Source organism: Dioscorea cayenensis, chromosome 20, assembly GCF_009730915.1.
Source record: "Dioscorea cayenensis subsp. rotundata cultivar TDr96_F1 chromosome 20, TDr96_F1_v2_PseudoChromosome.rev07_lg8_w22 25.fasta, whole genome shotgun sequence".
Lineage (NCBI taxonomy): Eukaryota > Viridiplantae > Streptophyta > Magnoliopsida > Dioscoreales > Dioscoreaceae > Dioscorea > Dioscorea cayenensis.
Genome location: NC_052490.1, coordinates 30,579,211 through 30,592,009, shown reverse-complemented (window position 1 = coordinate 30,592,009; position 12,799 = coordinate 30,579,211). Strand labels below are relative to the sequence as shown.

The 12,799-nt window shown below is 32.4% G+C and overlaps 4 protein-coding genes across 5 annotated transcripts; 3 read left to right on the top strand and 1 right to left on the bottom strand.

Moving 5' to 3' along the window:
* Positions 1-25: 25 nt before the first annotated feature.
* LOC120251882 (dihydroorotase, mitochondrial) lies at positions 26-2,905 on the bottom strand. Of its 2 annotated transcripts, none has more exons than XM_039260532.1 (8): positions 2,766-2,905; positions 2,424-2,520; positions 2,175-2,356; positions 1,956-2,092; positions 1,688-1,853; positions 1,471-1,587; positions 919-1,079; positions 26-390 (listed from the first exon to the last, which is right to left on the bottom strand). In XM_039260532.1, exons 2-8 carry the CDS (start codon positions 2,504-2,506, stop codon positions 196-198), a joined length of 1,041 nt encoding a protein of 346 aa, XP_039116466.1. In that variant the 5' UTR covers positions 2,507-2,520; positions 2,766-2,905; the 3' UTR covers positions 26-195. The 2 variants fall into 2 exon arrangements, with proteins under 2 accessions (XP_039116466.1, XP_039116465.1); XM_039260531.1 differs by having other exon boundaries at positions 2,424-2,517; positions 2,766-2,864.
* A 624-nt stretch (positions 2,906-3,529) lies between these two features.
* Positions 3,530-4,470, top strand: LOC120251433 (vitellogenin-A2-like). The gene is made up of 2 exons (XM_039259953.1): positions 3,530-3,580; positions 3,827-4,470. The coding sequence occupies exon 2, from the start codon at positions 3,832-3,834 to the stop codon at positions 4,468-4,470; it is 639 nt and encodes a 212-aa protein (XP_039115887.1). The 5' UTR covers positions 3,530-3,580; positions 3,827-3,831.
* A 2,661-nt stretch (positions 4,471-7,131) lies between these two features.
* On the top strand, positions 7,132-9,680 carry LOC120251431. Its single transcript, XM_039259952.1, has 3 exons — positions 7,132-7,190; positions 7,434-8,074; positions 9,510-9,680. Exons 2-3 carry the CDS (start codon positions 7,439-7,441, stop codon positions 9,678-9,680), a joined length of 807 nt encoding a protein of 268 aa, XP_039115886.1. The 5' UTR covers positions 7,132-7,190; positions 7,434-7,438.
* A 918-nt stretch (positions 9,681-10,598) lies between these two features.
* LOC120251824 (vitellogenin-A2-like) lies at positions 10,599-11,524 on the top strand. The gene is made up of 2 exons (XM_039260476.1): positions 10,599-10,657; positions 10,881-11,524. The coding sequence occupies exon 2, from the start codon at positions 10,886-10,888 to the stop codon at positions 11,501-11,503; it is 618 nt and encodes a 205-aa protein (XP_039116410.1). The 5' UTR covers positions 10,599-10,657; positions 10,881-10,885; the 3' UTR covers positions 11,504-11,524.
* The last annotated feature ends 1,275 nt before the right edge of the window (positions 11,525-12,799 follow it).

Sequence of the window (12,799 nt, the reverse complement as noted above, 5' to 3'; positions counted from 1 at the left end):
AATTCCTTTTAACATTATTCATCACTTCATCAGCATTCCTGGTTCAATATGTTATTTAATGGAACATTTGATCACCACCGAGAATTTGGTGTGATACAAGAGTGGAAAATTGGGCAAAGCTACAAAGGTTTATTTGATTGAATAACAATAATTTAAAAGGGGTTATTATTATCTCCTTCCATGCTTCATTGTTGTTCAATTGTTGAAGGGAAGCCAGTCAAGTGTTTCACCTGCAAACATGGGAATTATTTCTCCGGATGCAAATGAATATGAGTCTGGTACTCTCCATGGATTCTTTCTTAGGATTATCTTTGATGAGTTTCTCGGAAGACCGTAAAAATCTGGCCCGTTGAAACTTGAAAATGCCTCCAGTTTATCGAGTGCACCAGCCTAGATGGAAAAAGAGGAATGCTTGTAAAACAATTAAGAAAGTCGAGCATGAACTTTGCGATCGAATAAGCTTAAAACTAGTTCAAGTTTATGACATCAATGCTTGAAAACAATGATCAGTTAAATCATGCTTGATTTGTTTTCTCATGCCAATTCATATTTTCTTATTTAGACAACCAGCCTTCATTGTTGATATCTTAACAACAATGATTGCCACCGTGTTTGTTACTTGATCAAGACCATGAAACTAGCAAAGTCTTCCATTCCAACTACAAAGTGGGCCATGTGCATAAGATTAATGGTCTCCTATATGAGAATGAGTAATAGAACAGAGCTCAGTAATATATGAAGCAACATTTGAAAAAGCTGACTCTGTTTGTCACCATGAACTTTCATGTCATCACAATGAAAATAGATTTCGATATCAACATTGAACTTCAATTCTATTGTTTCAACAAAATATTCATTCAGGGAAAAGCACATGAAGGTATACTTAAGTGAAAAGAAAGAGATAGAAGCAGGTAGTACCTCTTCAAATACTTTTGCATAAAGTGATAATGCAACAGGGGCGCTATAGATGCCTGCACATCCACATGAGCATTCTTTCTTTTGTCTCTCATGGGGTGCGCTATCAGTCCCAAGAAAGAACCGCTTGCTTCCACTCGTAACAGCTGATACAATAGCTTGTCCTATAGAAAGATACATAATATGACGATGATACTTTTTTTTCAGAATTAAATTAAAAATTGTGAAAACTCAGTAAGCCAAATAAAAGGACATCACAAATTAGAGCATCAATTTAGCATGGGATCACTCTATCTGGTACTTGACAAATCAATAAGAAACATATAATCCTTTCCTCATGTGCTGTATGAGTTGATTGCCATATTTTCAAATTTTTTGAATGACTAATCCATTTAATGATAACTAAATTGGGTCAGGGAACAAAAAATGACTTTCTGAACAATGTGCATTTTCTTAAAATAAGAGATTAAAGATTTTCAATGAAACTTAAAACATACATAAAAAAAAAATTTAAAAGAAAGAATGCTAAGAAGATGAGGGGATTGTAGAGCATACTGTGGGTTTCTCTCTTTAGTACCGGTAGGCAGTAATTATGAGGTCGCAAACCACCTTGGAATAAAGCGTTCCTATTGAGGAGAAGATGTTGTGGTGTTACTGTTGCTGCAACAAAGCCTGCATACCAAAGAAACTAGAAGAATCAAACATACCTAAAAGAGTTTTTTTAAAAAAAAAAAAAAAAAAATTTTGGAAAGAAATTTAACACCAAAAATACCTTCTCTGCATGATTCAACAAATCTCACAGCATCTGAAGTAGTAATATGCTCCATTACAACTCTGAGATTCGGAAGCCTTTCAACCAATGGCCCTAAAACTGTTTCAATGAAGACTTTTTCTCTATCAAATGTGTCAACAACTGGATCTGTCACTTCCCCATGCACCTGAAGTATATATATATATATCAATTGACACTAGAAATTAACAACACAAAATAACAATTTCCACTTTCCAGTTTTTCCCCAAAAACTAAATGAATTATTTACCAACAATGGCATATTATGTTCGATCATCTCCTCAAGCACTGGCAAACACCTCCCGAAAATATCAGTAACACCATCTTGAGAATTTGTGGTTGCACCAGCAGGATACAACTTGACACCATAAACCACTCCACTTTGTCCTGAACATTTAATTTAAGTCAACTAAAAGTAAACACCATTTCCATTTAGAACAAACATAGCATTGGCAATAGAATCACTCACTAGCAAGCTTGATCTCCTCAGGACTAGTGTTATCAGTCAAGTAAAGTGTCATCAAAGGATTGAAAGCACTACCGGCCGGCAATGCTTTTAAAATGGATTCCCGATAAGCTACTGCCGTGGCCGTGGTGGTCACTGGTGGCTTGAGATTGGGCATTACTATTGCCCTTCCAAAATGCTTAGCACTACACAATACTATAGGTTAAAAACAAGCCTATGAAGAAGATGAGGATAAGAAAACAGGACACAGACCTGTGATGAACTACAGATTGGAGAAGCTGGCCATCACGGAGGTGAAGATGCCAGTCATCAGGTCTCGTCAGCTGGAGTTCCATCTTTAGCAAAGCTACTGATTTATGTGTTGATTATCATCAAAACATATACAAATGTGGTTCTAAATCAGCGATGACAAACACTATCATACCAAAACCATCAGTAAAAATCTTTGATTTTGATGTTTGGTCGCAATTTCATGAAATTTGTTTCATTTTTTTTGTTCAATTTCTCATTTTTCTAATGAAATTCTGACGCCAGATCTTGAAGAAAGAAGTATCATAATCGATTAGAAGAAGGAGAGTGGAAGATTAACAGCACCTGGAGGAGGGAAATGGACGGAGACGATTGCCGGCGGCGAAGATTCCGGCCCGGAGGTGGCGACGCCGAAGTTTATCGAGCGAAGGGGAAAGATGGATACTCGCCGGTGCGTTGCGAAAGAAGCCCTGGGACTGTTTTGCAATTTTGCTTTCTGTTTTATGTCATTTACTTGGCAGACCCCGTAAAATTTAGAAATTACTTGCACCCCCTCATCTTTCAGAGATTGTTAATTGTTTACCATCCTCATTTATTTATTCATTTATTTTTTAAAATGTGTGTTTTTTGTCTTGACCCCTAGTTTTGTCAGGAGCCATGGGTTAATTTTTTAAATGATTAACTGGTCTTATTTTAGAAAATAACTGTTTCGATTGAGTTTTTAAAACATAAATGGTAAGATCTCGGATCAATTAAATAAAGATATTATATCCAAATTTAATCACCGGAGATATTATATATTTATATCCAAATTTAAAAAATATTAAATGAATTTAAATGGACAAAACAAAATAATTTAAAAATATATAAAAAAAAGGGTTAAAAAAATATTCTAAGCTCAATTTGAATAATTTTGAGTTTGATTTCTATTATGATTTTTAGATATACGAAATTAAATAATTTGTGTTTGATCAGGATACAAATTTACAGTTATATTAAATTAAATAATTTTGAGTTTGATTAGAATAAAAATTTCCAATTTTATGTGTATATATAAACACCTCACTCTTGTTTGTGGATGAAACATAGAAAGATTAACAGAGAAAATACTAGAGACAATTACTTCAGAACTTTCAACACTACTCGGGCCATTCTCTTACGTAAATTTTCTTTTTCTTTTTTTTTTATAGTTAATTATTTTTTGTTTGTGAGTTGTGATTGTCATGTTCTTACTTCAATGCTAAATTTTCTCGGTCAAGATGGTATTTCAAAAAATTTGTTTAAATAAATCACTTGGTTACTTCAATATATATATATATATATAACACTAGTCAAATTAGTATTTTTTTATACTAAATATAGAAATTAAAACCACCGTTGTTGTTGTTGTTGTTGTTGTTGTTCAGGATCAATGGAGGAATTAGATGGTGGCTCTTGGGTTTGCAGGGCAAGGTTCTCCAGCATGGCCTTCCCTAGTTTGGATACCGTGAAGCTTTCAGAAAATCTATTATCTACTGAACAACGATGGAATTTGTACAAGTTTTGCTTGGATTTGAAGTTGAAGAATTCAACATCTTTGTCAGAAACAACGAGCTTTACATCATCATCATCATCATCACCTGCGACTTCCTCCAATGGCCTTGATCAAAAGCTGAGGAATTTGGACATAGATTCTTCTGAATCAAAGCCAACAACATCAAGGAAAACAGACCCTGATTCCAGGAAATCTAATTTGTTCTTAAATAGGAGGAATGAACGAAGAAGATCAAGGGGAGGAAATAGAAGGTCTGTGTCTCCACTTGGCAGTACCGAACTCTCTGATACCTCCAAAGAGGAAAGCAAGTCTCATGGAAAGAGATTCTTTTTACTACCACTCAGACGACATAAATCCAAAAATAAGAGTGTATCAAAAGATGATCTTGTGCAACATGCTACCAGGGCAACATCACCTTCAAGTTTGGAGAAGCTGAAAGACAAGAAGGAGAATAATTCTTGGTCTACTTGTTTTTATGCTGGTGTTGGGAAAGTCATGGCTGTAGAGGATGTATAGGATACTTCATTAATATCACAAAGATTAAGGATTTAGTGAGCAATTAGAAAGTTCAGCATAGAAACCAATGAAAGATATGAATGACACACTGAGAAGCAAGTGGAAGCCATTAATAACAATTAGAAAATGAATCTTTGATGTAATAATTTAATTATTTTGATCTCAAATGTAATTTCACTTTAAATTTAAATTTGTTCAAAATTATAGATATAAAGGTGGTTTGAAAAATTTTAAATATTAATAAGTTAATTACTATATAATATGAGTTACACGCAAAAACATAGTTACAACATTCTTTACCATCTAACATTCCCGATCTCATTAATACGGTAATCTTATTACGTTACCCGAACCAAACGATCCCTAAATAATAAATAGGTGTTAATTTGTGAGTTTTGGTTCATTCTTTGGTTTTTTTTTCTTTCTAGTTCTTCACTGAGGTTTCATGTTTTTGATTTTCTTCGTAAAAAAATTCCAAGCTTCAATTTGTATCTTATGGTCACCCTACTTCAATTTGATTTCGACAAGAGGATACATGAGCAATTCCGTTAAGAAATGTCATTTTTAGACACTAGATAAGTCACGTGGGAAGCATTTGGCACTTCATATGCTTATGTGGACTGGCCTTCTCACCCCCAAAGACCACATTATCCATTCAAGTGCTACTAAGTTTTATGGTGACATGACTCTTAGGATGACGTGGCTAGTCCACATTAAGATATGAAGTGTCCAAATACCTCCACGTGGCTTATCATGAGGTGTCCACATGAGACATTTCTCACCAGATTCCGACGGGTACCATTCCATTGAAATCAAATTTAAGTAGAGTAACAAAAAAAAATATAAATTGAAATTTGATATCTAAAATAAAATATGAGTATTGTTTGGTTATCTCTCAAGATTTTTACCATTTAGAGGCGATGTGGTCACTTCAATCTAATGTGGTTTTCCTCTGATGACATGGACAAGCCAAAAAGGCTCAGTGAGTCGCATTTGCCTTGAGTCGGCTTTGCCACGCTAGTAATTTGGGCCCATCTTTTGGTGAAACCAAATTAAAGCTAAATGACTATTGTAATACAAATTGAAATTTAATGACCAAAGTGAAAATAAACCAAGTAACATATTAAAAAATCAATCGATTTTGAAATCAGCATGAGATACTAATAATCCAACACAATAAAAAATAGATCTCTCTTATCAAGAATTTTTTACAACCAAAATTTTAAACTCAAACTAGTAATTGAAATAACCTAAACTTTTATCTAGAGATGGCAATAATACCCATACCCGATCCAAGCTGACCCGACCCGACCCGACCCGAGTTTGACGGGTAAAACCCGATTTGACCGGGTTTCGGGTCTGGTTCGGGTAAAACCCGATTTGTATGAAACGGGTGCGGGTGCGGGTATGGGAATTCTAATACCCGACCCGTACCCGATCCGAAATTAAAATTACTAAAATATTTATATAATATATATATATACACATATATATACTAATATGTTCTACAACTCAACAATTTAGAATTTTTTATTTTTCCTCTTTGTTTGGTCTTGTAATTTTATAAGAATTTTATTTTATTTTATTTTATAAAAAATTATAATTACTTTTAAGTTATTTTTTATAAAAATAATATATTTTTTATTAATTTTTTTAATATTGGGGCGGGGGCGGGTATACCCGCAGGTACCCGATTACCCGTCAGGTGCGGGTGCAGATTTGGGTTTTTAAAACCCGTCGGGTTCGGGTTCGGGTTCGGGTTCGGGTTCGGGTTCGGGTTCGGGTATACTAGTGGGGTATCGGGTACGGGTACGGGTATGGTAATACCCGCACCCGACCCGACCCGACCTGTTGTCATCCCTACTTTTATCACATGAATCAATTTTATTAGTATTTTTTTTATTTTAATTGTGGCAGAGAAACCAAGTTTGACATTTTTAATTTATAAAAATAAAATTAACATCTATTATATACTTTTACTGTATAACAAAAATTATAGATTTGTATTATAAATAATCACATGTCTTGTACTAGTATACAATATAAATAAAATGTATTTATGAAGAAAAAAAATAAAATATAAATTTTTTTATTTTAAGTTTAAATACCATTAAAAAAATTATATGAGTAAAATAACATAAAAAAGAATAGGGGACAAGTGATTTAGGAAAATAATTTGGAGATGACAGGTAATTTAGTTATTTTGCCGCATGCAAAAACTTCATTTTTAAATATTATTAAAAAAAGTAAAATAAAACAATAACTGCATTTATTTTAAAAAAATAACTATTTCATCTGAGTTTTTTTTTTTTTTAAATGGCAAGATCTCGGTCAATTAAATAAAGATATTATAATCAAATTTTAAAAATATTAAATGAATTTATACGAACAAAATAAAATAATTTAAAAATATAAAAAAAAGTTTAAAAAAAATTCTAAACTCAATTTGAATAATTTTGAGTTTGATTTCTATTATGATAAATTTTTAACATTTTCAGTTATACCAAATTGAATAATTTGAGTTTGATTAGGATACAAATTTACAGTTATACCAAATTAAATAATTTTGAGTTTGATCAGAATAAAAATTTTCAATTTCATCTGTATATATAAGCACCTCACTCTTGTTTGTAGATGAAACATAGAAAGTGTAACAGAGAAAGTAATAGAGACAATTACTTCAGAACTTTCAACACTACTCCGGAGGGCCATTCTCTCAGGTAAATCTTCTTTTCCTTTTTTTATAGTTAATTATTTTTTATTTGTGAGTCTTGATTGTCATGTTGTTACTTCAATGCTAAATTTTCTTGATCAAGATGGTCTTTCAAAAAAATTGTTTAAATAGATCACTTTGTTACTTCAATATATATATATATATATATATATATATATATATAACACTAGTCAAATTAGTAATTTTTTATACTAAATAAGAAATTAAAACAACTGTTTCTGTTGTTCAGGATCAATGGAGGAATTAGATGGTGGCTCTTGGGTTTTCAGGGCAAGGTTCTCCAGCATGGCCTTCCCTAGATTAGATACCGTGAAGCTTTCAGAGAATCTATTATCTACTGAACAACGATGGAATTTGTACAAGTTTTGCTTGGATTTGAAGATGAAGAATTCAACATCTTTGTCAGAAACAACGAGCTTTACACCTGAATCAAATGCATCATCATCATCATCACCTGCAACTTCCTCCAATGACCTTGATCAAAAGCTGAAGAATTTGGACATAGATTCTTCTGAATCAAAACCAACAACATCAAGGAAAACAGACCATGATACCAGGAAATCTAATTTATTCTTGAATAAGAATGAAAGAAGATCAAAAGGAGGAAATAGAAGGTCTGTGTCTCCACTTGGCAGTACCGAGCTCTCTGATACCTTCAAAGAGGAAAGCAGGTCTCATGGAAAGAGATTCTTTTTACTACCACTCAGACGACATAGATCCCAAAATAAGAGTGTATCAAAAGATGATCTTGTGCAACATGCTACCAGGGCAACATCACGTTCAAGCATGGAGAAGAAGAAAGGCAAGAACGAGAATTCTTGCTCTACTTGTTTTGATGCTGGTGTTGGGAAAGTCATGGCTGTAGAGGATGTATAGGATACTTCATTAATATTACAAAGATTAAGGATTTAGTGAACAATTAGAAAGTTCAGCATAGAAACCAATGAAAGATATGAATGACACACTGAGAAGCAAGTGGAAGACATTAATAACAATTAGAAAATAAATCTTTGATGTGATAATTTAATTATTTTAATCTCAAATGTAATTATACTTTAAATTTAAATTTGTTCAAAATTATAGATATAAAAGTGTTTTGGAAAATTTTAAACATTAATAAGTTAATTACTATATAATATGAGTTCCGAGCAAAACATAGTTACAACATTTCTTGCCATCTAACATTCCAGATCTCATTAATACGGTAATCTTATTACGTTACCCGAACCAAACGACCCCTAAGTTATGAATATGTGTTAATTTGTGAGTTTTGGTTCATTCTCAGGTTTTTTTCTTTCTTGTTCTTCACTGAGGTTTCATGTTTTTGATTTTCTTCGTAAAAAAAATTCCAAGCTTCAATTTGTATCTTATGGTCACCCTACTTCGATTTGATTTGGACAAGAGGATACATGAGCAATTCCGATGAGAAATGTCATTTGTAGACACTAGATAAGTCACGTGGGAAGCATTTGGCACTTCATATGCTTAGGTGGACTGGCCTTCTCACCCCCAAAGACCACATTATCCATTCAAGTGCTACTAAGTTTTATGGTGACATGACTCTTAGGATGACGTGGCTAGTCCATATTAAGATATGAAGTGTCCAAATACCTCCACGTGGCTTATCATGAGGTGACCACATAAGACATTTCTCATCAGATTCCGTCGGGTACCATTCCATTGAAATCAAATTGAAGTAGAGTACAAAAAAAATATAAATTGAAATTTGATATCCAAAATAAAATATGAGCATTGTTTGGTTATCTCTCAAAATTTTTACCATTTTGAGGCGATGTGGTCACTTCTATTTAAAGTGGTTTTCCTCTGATGACATGGACAAGCCAAAAGGGCTCAGTGAGTCGCATTTGCCTTGAGTCGGCTTTGCCACGCTAGTAATTTGGGCCCATCTTTTGGTGAAACCAAATTAAAGCTAAATGACTATTGTAATACAAATTGAAATTTAATGACCAAAGTGAAAATAAACCAAGTAACATATTAAAAAATCAATCGATTTTGAAATCAGCATGAGATACTAATAATCCAACACAATAAAAAATAGATTTCTCTTATCAAGAATTTTTTATTTGCCAAAAAAGTGTGGGGGTACTTCGTGCAGTTACTGCATTTTCCTGACCCTCCTGGGTCTATGCAGGAGATCTAGCGGGGTTGGTGAACCTCGATTCGGGCTAACTTTAGGGAGATTGGGGGCTTAGTTGTTAAGGCTATTGTGTGGAATATTTGGCTTGTTAGAAATGATTGTATCTTTAATGCCAACTGTTTGTCTACGCATGCTCTTGTTTTGAAGATTGACCGTATGTTGATATCTTGGCTCTCTTCAGTTGTCGAAGGTTCGCGAGAGACGATGGAGGATACTATTGCCATGCTTCGGCAGAGCACGGAAGCCCTAGGGATCAGTGGAGTGGAGTATGGCGGAGATCCTCTCGCCGGTGCAGATCATGATCTTCTATCGGACTAGTCTGTTACTGTATTCTGTTGGGATGAGAATCCTTTGCTGATTCTCATCCGGCGCTGTTTTGTTATGCCACTTCTCGTGGTGTTTTGTTTGTCTTTTGTTGGCGCTTGCGCTCAGTTTGTATCCCTACTCTTTATTTAATTAATGGCAGTGGTTTATCCACCTTTTCAAAAAAAAAATCAAAAAAAAATCAAAAAAAAAAAGTTTGATATTTTTAATTTATAAAAATAAAATTAACATCTATTATATATTTTTACTGTATAACAAAAATTATAGATTTGTATTATAAATAATTACATGTCTTGTACTAATATACAATATAAATAAAATGTATTTATGAAGAAAAAAAATAAAATATAAACTTTTTTATTTCAAGTTTAAATACCATTAAAAAAAATTATATGAGTAAAATAACATAAAAAAGAATAGGGGACAAGTGATTTAGGAAAATAATTTGGTGATGACAGGTAATTTAGTTATTTTGCCGCATGCAAAAACTTCATTTTTAAATATTATTAAAAAAAAAAAACAATAACTGCATTTATTTTTTAAAAAAATAACTATTTCATCTGAGTAAATGGCAAGATCTCGGTCAATTAAATAAAGATATTATATTCAAATTTTAAAAAGATTAAATGAATTTATACAAACAAAATAAAATAATTTAAAAATATAAAAAAAGTTTAAAAAAAATTCTAAACTCAATTTGAATAATTTTGAGTTTGATTTCTATTATGATAAATTTTTAACATTTTCAGTTATACCAAATTGAATAATTTGAGTTTGATTAGGATACAAATTTACAGTTATACCAAATTAAATAATTTTGAGTTTGATCAGAATAAAAATTTTCAATTTCATCTGTATATATAAGCACCTCACTCTTGTTTGTAGATGAAACATAGAAAGTGTAACAGAGAAAGTAATAGAGACAATTACTTCAGAACTTTCAACACTACTCCGGAGGGCCATTCTCTCAGGTAAATCTTCTTTTCCTTTTTTTATAGTTAATTATTTTTTATTTGTGAGTCGTGATTGTCATATTGTTATTTCAATGAAATTTTCTCGATCAAGATGGTCTTCCAAAAAATTTGTTTAAATAGATCACTTTGTTACTTCAATATATATATATATATAACACTAGTCAAATTAGTGTTTTTTTTACTAAATATGGAAATTAAAACAACTGTTTCTGTTGTTCAGGATCAATGGAGGAATTAGATGGTGGCTCTTGGGTTTTCAGGGCAAGGTTCTCCAGCATGGCCTTCCCTAGATTAGATACCGTGAAGCTTTCAGAGAATCTATTATCTACTGAACAACGATGGAATTTGTACAAGTTTTGCTTGGATTTGAAGTTGAAGAATTCAACATCTTTGTCAGAAACAACGAGCTTTACAACTGGATCAAATGCATCATCATCATCATCATCATCATCATCACCTGCAACTTCCTCCAATGACCTTGATCAAAAGCTGAAGAATTTGGACATAGATTCTTCTGAATCAAAACCAACAACATCAAGGAAAACAGACCATGATACCAGGAAATCTAATTTATTCTTGAATAAGAATGAAAGAAGATCAAAGGGAGGAAATAGAAGGTCTGTGTCTCCACTTGGCAGTACCGAGCTCTCTGATACCTTCAAAGAGGAAAGCAGGTCTCATGGAAAGAGATTCTTTTTACTACCACTCAGACGACATAGATCCCAAAATAAGAGTGTATCAAAAGATGATCTTGTCAGGGCAACATCACCTTCAAGTATGGAGAAGCTGAAAGACAAGAAGGAGAATAATTCTTGGTCTAGTTGTTTTTACAAATTAAAATAGTTAGTTTTTTTTTTTTATAAACTATTTAATTTTTGGTTGTAAAAAAATGTAAAAAGAATTTATTTGAAGAAGGAATAAAAAACAACTTTAACTTAAGTCAAATTTTATTGCTTTAGAATTACATATTAATTAAATTGGATCAATAATAAAACTTGGATAATTTTGATAATTTTAAAAATAAAAAAGAAATTTTGGAATGAAAAAACAATAAAAACATATGTCAACCACCTTTTTTTTTTTAAAAAAAAAGAAAAGAGTTTGAAGGAAAAAAATTCTTGGGCACTCTTTATGGAACAGTTGAGCGTTAAATCGCTCATTAATCTTTTGCCCAGTGAGCATTAAAGATGCTCTAAGCTTATTTGATGTGTCCATGCCATTTAAGAAAGCTACATCAAACAGAAATTTCCATAACAATAATCTTTTTCTTCTTCATGTTTTATTTTAGGGAAATAACAAGCCACGTCAGATAAAAAAAAAAGAAAAAGAAATTAGACTATTCTTATGTTGCAAATTTGATCTCTGCTCTTTCCTATTTAAAAACAATTAATCCCTAAATATTTTTCGTAAAAGTTTTAATTAGATCACTTGAAAGAAAAAAAGGGCAAAATAGATTATCGAAACTCTTCAAATTGAGAAAGAGTAAAGTTGAATAAATTAGTGATTTATTCACTTTTCTTTAAATAAATAAAAATTGAGAAAGAGTATTCATGATCAGCATTCACTCTAAAAAGAAAATCACAAATCATGAGCAACATACCAAATTATCTCATAGATCAATTGAAGCAAAGCCTTGATATGATGATAATTTAAATAATTACAATAATGAATTGAAATCAAGTATTGAGAAACCAAAAGAAATGAGATGGATGAAAGAACCTTTGGAGATGAAGAGTGGGTGAGATTTGTGGGAGTGGACGCCACGAACAGGGCCATCGTGCTTATCGATCGAGGAGAGTGCCCATTCGATAGTCCCAAAGTTGGATCACTGCGTTATGTAAACTTGTCATGATCCATGGGCGCTTGCTATGAAAGCTCAACCCATTCACTCCATTGCTTTTCATCTTGAACTTCATCAACATCCTTATATCTCAATTGAATTCTTGCCACACAGTTCAATAGATCTAGAGTTGGGTTACAGCTCTGATTCGGTGGTAAGAATGACAATTTATGTTTTGATTGTTTGGAGGTTTTTGAAGGTTTTATAAAATATGGTAAAGTATAATAAGGTATAGTACATGAGGTTATAAATCATACCTTCTTTGGGACAAGAGTAGAGTAAATTAAGGTTTTTAAACC